The sequence below is a fragment of the Palaemon carinicauda genome, chromosome 33, assembly GCF_036898095.1.
Source record: "Palaemon carinicauda isolate YSFRI2023 chromosome 33, ASM3689809v2, whole genome shotgun sequence".
In the NCBI taxonomy this organism is placed as follows: Eukaryota; Metazoa; Arthropoda; class Malacostraca; order Decapoda; family Palaemonidae; genus Palaemon; species Palaemon carinicauda.
This window is the reverse complement of record NC_090757.1, coordinates 74,886,311-74,893,810: the sequence shown is the minus strand read 5'-3', so window position 1 is coordinate 74,893,810 and position 7,500 is coordinate 74,886,311. Positions and strand designations below refer to the sequence as shown.

Here is a 7,500-nt window from a genome sequence, read left to right as displayed (position 1 = left end):
CTCTCATCTTCACTAGTAAGGAATGTGTATCAATTGCAGATGTGTTGCCCTGAAGTTTTTCTAATTGCAGTGGTGTTGAGATTTCCTTGAAGTATTGGTTGAAAGGAGTCTGATATTCATTTTGGTCAATTGCAATATTATGAATGGATCTGGAAGGATATGGGTAGAGCATTTTAATATTGAAATATATCACGATATACTTTCCTGTAATGTAATGTTTCTAAAAGATTTAAGGACAAAACTGGCAGCCCGAAAACAATTGTAAACGAACTGTACCTGTAGTTATGTACATTAGATCAGATAAGTGGTATGTCTCTAAAATAACAAGCATAGAGATATTTTTGAGAGTTTTACTTAGAATTTTGCTTGAGTATTAGAATAGCAGCCACTCCTGCTGTGACGTCACCAGCTATGAAATATTGTCTGGTATTGATGCCAGTCCTAGCTTGCACCACCTATGAAATATTTCATTTTATCTACACAATTAATATAAGCTCATCATTAAGACATTTATAAATTAATATTCACCCTCAGAGAAAATTACAAAAACCCATCTAAAACTTACCTTTCCTGCATAGCTAGTTTCCAATACTTGAAGGCAGTGTCTTGCTTTTTCTCGGCAAAAGTAGAACCAAGAAGCTCTAGAGCATTGATTTCATCTTCTTTCGATATCAGATCTCCTCGGGCAATCAGGTGTTGTACAATGTGCTCGTGTCCAAGACAGCTGGCTGTGAGTATAGGGGTTTCCCCTAGAAATAAAATTTAGAGTGAATACCTTTTACATGAATTATCTCCCTTTCTTGCTGGAAACAAATTTTCAACTTCATCAGCTATACTTAACGATTTATATGAACTCTCAACTTCATCAGTTGTACTTATACAGTAGATTGAAATGAACTTTCAACTTCATCAGCTGTACTTATAGACTTGAATGAACTATCAACTTCATCAGTTAGTTATACATATAGATTAAACTCTACTTTCAATTTCATCAGCTCTACATCTAATATAGAGGAGACTAGACATAATCTCCCGAAATTGAAATATTGAACCGATTTGAAACTCACCACAAGAGTCAGCATCCATTTCGGCATTGTGATCTAACAACACCTTCACCACCTCAAGACATCCGGAATGGACGCCTTTGTGCAGAGCAGTCTTTCCATCGATCCACTTTTTTTCTAGATTAGCGCCGACACTTAAAAGATATTTTACTACCTTAACATGGCCATTGGAAGAGGCTAGCATCAGACATGTGCTCCCATGGTAGTCAGTAACCTCAATCTCTGAAAAGGACCCAATGAATAATTGTTAGTAACATTTTGAAATTATGCCACTCAAGGTCTTTAGAAGACAAGAGCCTTCGTCCTTTCTAAAGACACTGCTGTGTTATTATTATTATTATTATTATTTTCATTATTATTATTATTATTATTATTATTAGTAGTAGTAGTAGTAGTAGTAGTAGTAGTAGTAGTAGTAGTAGCAGTAGTAGTAGTAGCAGTAGTAGTATCATTATTTTTATCATTATTATCATTATCGTTTTTATTATTATTATTATTATTATTATTATTGCTTGATTAAGCTACAACCCTAAGAAGAAAAGCAGGATACTATATGCCTAAATGCTCCCTAAAGGAAAATTAACCTAGTGAGGAAAGAAAACAAAGAAATTGATAAGCTACCAGAGCAATAGACAATTAAGAATAGTAAAAACATGAAAATAGATCCATCATATAAAGAGAGACTTATTTCAGCCGGTTCAACATAAAAACCTTGCTGCAAGTTTAACTTTTGAAGGTCCACTGATTAGCAGTTTGGTCATAGCTGGAATAAAACTTCTCGAATACTGTTTAGTCCAAGGACTTTCTCACTCAGTTTACTTTGAAGGGAACTTCATTTAGTTCAACTTCACAATCATCAAAATCAACTGCCGTTTGAAAAAAACTCACTTGCTCCGTTCTGCACGAGGACTTTAACAATGTCCAGACTCCCACGAGAACACGCCAGGCTCAGCGGGGTGGAACTGGAATCGGTCAGTCCATTTACGTTGGCACCCTTTGAAACGAGGTATGTAACGATGTTTAAATGCTCTCCTATAGTTGCTGCCCAAAGTGGAGAGACTCCTGATTCGTATAAGTGATTTGTAGACACTGCAAAAAATATATTTATGTTTAGCTATTAGCATTCGATGTAGGTACTAAGAATTATAAGTCTTTAGCGCACTGACAATGAGGATTTTTGTGGAGTCACTCCATAGCTACCTGATACACACATGTGTTCATATATATGAAGAAAATATACATATATATATATATATATATATATATATATATATATATATATATATATATATATATATATATATATATACATATAATATTTGAAATACCATGGCAAAATCTTCTGAAATTTCTTACCCTGAACCCATAGGTACAAAAGAAAAGAAAAAGTGTACACACCTAACCCAACTTCATTAACATTAGCGTTGCATTGCTCGACGAGGTACCTCACGCAGTTCATGTGGCCAAGCCTTGCTGCCCCTACCAAGTAGGGATCCCACATATGGCCAGTCTCAGCACAGGACTCGATGTTGGGGTTAATGTGCCTTTCTAACATCTGAAACAAAATCATACTTGGCTATAACTAAACATATCAAATAGATTGTTATTATTATTATTATTATTATTATTATTATTATTATTATTATTATTAGCTAAGCTGCAATCATAGCTGCAAAAGCAGGAATATTTGCCCAAGATGTCCAACAAGGTTGAATAGCGCAGTGAGAATAGGAAATAAGGTAATAAATGAACTGTATTAGAATTAATGAATAGTTAATATGAAATATATCATGAGATCAGTAACAACGTGAAAATGAATGTGCATTATACAAATTATAAAAAGAAACTTATGATCAACATGTTCAACATGAAAAAAAAAAATCGCTGCAAGTTTTAACTTTTGAAGTTCCACCGATTCAATCGTCTTATTTGAAAGATCAATTTACAATCCAGTCATAGAGGAAATAAGATTAGAATACTGTGTAGTATTGAGCCTTTTTATGGAGATGGCATGACTGTTAGAATTAACTGAATACCTAGTACTAGGTGCAGGATCGTACTGTGCAGGAAGATCTAAATGTAAAGATGGTCAGAATTATAAAAAAAATCTTACGCCACATGCATAACGAACCAATTGAACGAGAGCCAGAAAATAATATCTAGATCGAGAATAAGAAATCTAATAGACGGTAAAAGTATTTTATTTCAGTTGCTTATTTCTTCTTATGGTTTATTTCATTTTTTCATTTCTTCATTGGGCTGTCTTTCCTTGGGCGTATAGAATCCTGCTATTGCACCTAAGGTTGTGGCTTGGCTAGTAATATAATAATAATAATAATAATAATAATAATAATAATAATAATAATAATAAATTGTTTACGAATTACTGTACTGAAGAAATGCTGGAATAGTTTCTTCTTGGCCCGAAACGTCATTAGCTAGATCACGGATCTGTTTCAAATGTGGAATGTTGTAACAAGAAGCAAAACTCATCTAAATCCACACATTTGAACATTGGAATTCAGTATATTCTATATGCATAGGTAAACATAATAAAATACCTTTGAGTGTTTAACATCAACATTCTCTTTGATGCAATTCAGTTTGTTATGAAATAGCATAGGAGGAAGAATAGAAAACGGGGATTAGACTACCCATGTTGATGTGACCAGGTCATCCCGCGTTTATACTTCCACAATTGAATCTATCGGCTTCCATGAAAACACTAAACCCAACCAAGCAGGCAGTCAGCCGAAACCTCTCACAAGGTCGATTTGGTCAAAACTTTCGCAATTTTTATTCTAGATTTATGGGGGAAATGCAAACGAGAGTTGTGGAAAGAATTTGCTGCGTCTTAATTTATTAAATGTATTGCTGTATGCGAACACTTAATAAGAACACACACACACACACATATATATATATATATATATATATATATATATATATATATATATATATATATATATACATATGTATATTAAAAGCTAAGCTCTAACTCTAGTTGAAAAATAAAAATGCTTTAAGCACAATGGCTCCAGTAATGAAGGGAAACAAGGAATTCAACTACAAGATTAGTCTTAAAACCATCAAAATAAAATATTTCAAAAAAAGAAAATCTGTACCAATATTACATTAGATCTTTCTTGTGTGAACCATGTAAATATATATATATATATATATATATATATATATATATATATATATATATATATATATATATATATATATATATACACATTCATATATATATATATATATATGTATATACATATATATATATATATATATATATATATATATATATATATATATACATATATATATATGTATATATATATATATATATATATATATATATATATATATACATATATATATATATATATATATATATATATATATATATATATATATATATATGTATATATATACATATATATATATATATATATATATATATATATATATATATATATATATATATATATATATATATATATATATATATATATATATATATATATATATGACTAAATCCAGTAAAGTCTATGGCGAAACTGTAACTGTACCGCAACATCATTTTCCTCCTTTTGAAAACTTTATATACTATCTTCATGTTTACTCATTTTGTCGTTCATTCTGTTAGATATAGATTTCTTTGATAACTAAACCCATGAGATTTTCAAGCATAAAAAAGTGAAAAATTACCAGGCATTAAAGACTGTCACACAGAAGTCACACCAAGTAAAACAAGTTTTCCTTTATAAGCATCGGTGCAACGTTGCTCCTGTCGAGTTATATCAAGTTGAACAATAGTTATGTTTTCAAAGATTACCTCCTAAAATTTTAAGTACAATATTCAAAATAATATTCATAAAATATATTTAACTTATGATGAAGCATATTGCCAGAGAAGGAATTATCAAGGGAAAAAAACATCATTTTTGAAAAGTATTAATCATTACGGAATTCTGACACAAAAAAATAAAATTCTTTTCTTGTCTTATTGACAATCGTAATTTCCATTGAATAATTTAATCGTTAACCAAATGAATAAATTATAAAGGCATTTTTAAACAAAGACATAATTTAGTGAACAAACACTTCAATAATTAAATCGTCAACGAATTGCATAAATTCAGTTGTAATATTTTCACAAAGACCTTTTAATTTAGGAAATCAACGCTTTTTGGAGTAAATTCCTACACATCTGATAACTCTTTCCCTTAGGAACTATCCAACACTATACAACAGAAACACTTTATTTCTGTGTCCATTTCGAGAATTACATAGATAAAATCAATATGTTAACTTACCGGATCAAGTAAAGATAAGCACCCCTGCATGGCCCAGGGAGTGCTTATCTTTACTTGCTCAAATATGGGAGTGCTTTCCTTTACTTGCACAATTTCGGGAGTGCTTTTCTTTACTTGCTCAAAATTATTTAATTTGTTCTGACAGGTTGTTTTCTCTTTTGAATAGTTCAAATAGTTGCGTTAACGAGTTGTTTTCTCTTCTTATTTGAGGATATCATTTTGGCTGTTCTGATAGATTATTTATGTTCTGACAGGTTGTTTTCTCTTCTGAATAGTTTAAATAGTTACATTAACGAGTTGTTTTCTCTTCTTATTTGAGTATATAATTTTTGCTGTTCGGATAGATTTTACTTTTTAGCATGATATACCTCAGAAAGTCGTATAAAGTCTTGAGAGAAACCCTTAACATGGACCGTTCTCTGTATGAAGAAATTCTTAAGCCACTGTTGGTTGAGGACCCGACTCCTGCAATTAACTGGATGAAGCAGCAGAAACTTTTGAGAGCTGAACTAAAATGCCCTCATTGTAGCATTTTAATGAAGTGGACAAAACGTTCTTCAATACAAGACAAATATGTCTGGAAGTGCCAAGTTAAGGAATGCAGTAAATATAAGCACTACGAATCAATTCGCAAAGATTCGTTTTTTTATCGCTCAAAGCTTTCTTTACAAAAGTGGATTGAAGGAATCTTCTACTGGTGTCAGGAACTGAGTGTTTTGCAGACCGTACAGTTATTGAATGTTTCAAAAGTGACAGTTATTGACATGTTCAGCTTTTTTCGTGAAATTTGCTTGAAACATTTTGAAAGGAACCCTATCAAGCTTGGTGGACCAGGCACAACGGTACAAATTGATGAATCTTGTTTTAGCCATAAACCAAAGCACCATAGAGGACGTTCTCCCCAGAATCCACTATGGGTATTTGGAATAGTAGATCCTACTTCATCACCATCCCTGGGTTATATGGAGATTGTTGATTCGCGCAATGCCGAAACACTGTTGCCGATAATTAGGAAAGTAGTTATGCCTGGAACAATTATTCACAGTGATCAATGGAAAGCATACAGGAACATTGAAAGGGACCTTGGATATACGCATCATACAGTTAACCACTCCGTGAATTTTGTTGACAGGACTACAGGCGTTCATACACAAGCAGTAGAGAGCTACTGGAACAAACACAAAATAAGAATAAAACGGATGATAGGATGTAAACGAGAATTTTTGAACTCTTATTTGCATGAATTCATGTGGAGCGAACGTAACAAGAACGACAAGTTTCATAGATTTTGTGAAACTATAGCAAGACAGTATTATTTTAATTAAATTTTTACAAGTATTTTTGATTTCTGGACTCGACATCTTATTTCAGTGTTGTATATTTCATTTTATATTTCATATATCAATAAAATTTCAAAATAATTTATTGTGTTTAAAGTTTAAACCATAATTATAATAATGTGCTTATCTTTACATGCTCAAATATGGGAGTGCTTATCTTTACTTGCTTTTATTCAAGACCAGGGAGTGCTTATCTTTACTTGCTCAAATATGGGAGTGCTATTCTTTACTTGCACAAATTCGGGGGTGCTTTTCTATACTAGTCAGTTATGGGGGTGCTTATCTTTACTTGATCCAACTTACCTTCGTAATGCATACAAAATACGCGTTGGACCTATTCATTCTGGCGTTGGTAGTTCGAAGAGTAAGACACTTTGAAGGAAATCCGCCTGATGCGTTTCTGTTCTTGGCCAGCAGAGAAAGATTTGGATCTCGGTAGGTCGAACACTGACACAGACCAGCAACGGTCATATCACTAAGAATCCTGTTCTAGAACTGAATTTTCTCAGCCATTTTTCGGCTATTTATGCAGGCAGATTATAAGATAGGGTGGATAAAGGGGTAGACCGCGGTAATTAAGATTTGAACCTGAGGATTTCGAAAGGTACTTTTATGAGGATTAGGAGTCACTTCAGGTAAAAATAGGTGGCTGCTGCAGTTAACTGTAGACTTTTGGTGGGATTATTAGAGATTGACATACTGTAATTAAATGAAACGGTTTTCTTCAATCAATCTGCGTTATTTTTTAGTCCAAATAAAAGTTAAATCTATTTAATT

The 7,500-nt window shown here is 32.2% G+C and overlaps 2 protein-coding genes across 2 annotated transcripts in view; one reads left to right on the top strand and one right to left on the bottom strand.

The window, feature by feature from the left end:
• The window catches only part of LOC137626268 (protein fem-1 homolog C-like), a 6,430-nt gene extending 1,017 nt beyond the window's left edge, over window positions 1-5,413 (bottom strand). Inside the window, exons 1-7 of the mRNA XM_068357340.1 lie at window positions 5,384-5,413; window positions 4,798-4,905; window positions 2,421-2,619; window positions 1,953-2,153; window positions 1,068-1,286; window positions 566-749; window positions 1-149 (exon numbers count right to left, since the gene is read on the bottom strand). The exon at window positions 1-149 is cut by the window's left edge and continues 212 nt beyond it. Coding sequence (XP_068213441.1) covers window positions 1-149; window positions 566-749; window positions 1,068-1,286; window positions 1,953-2,153; window positions 2,421-2,619; window positions 4,798-4,905; window positions 5,384-5,413 — 1,090 coding nt within the window. The remainder of the gene's footprint in view (window positions 150-565; window positions 750-1,067; window positions 1,287-1,952; window positions 2,154-2,420; window positions 2,620-4,797; window positions 4,906-5,383) is intronic.
• Window positions 5,414-5,742: 329 nt separating this feature from the next.
• LOC137626267 (uncharacterized) lies at window positions 5,743-6,708 on the top strand. Its single transcript, XM_068357339.1, has one exon. It carries the CDS (start codon window positions 5,743-5,745, stop codon window positions 6,706-6,708), a length of 966 nt encoding a protein of 321 aa, XP_068213440.1.
• The last annotated feature ends 792 nt before the right edge of the window (window positions 6,709-7,500 follow it).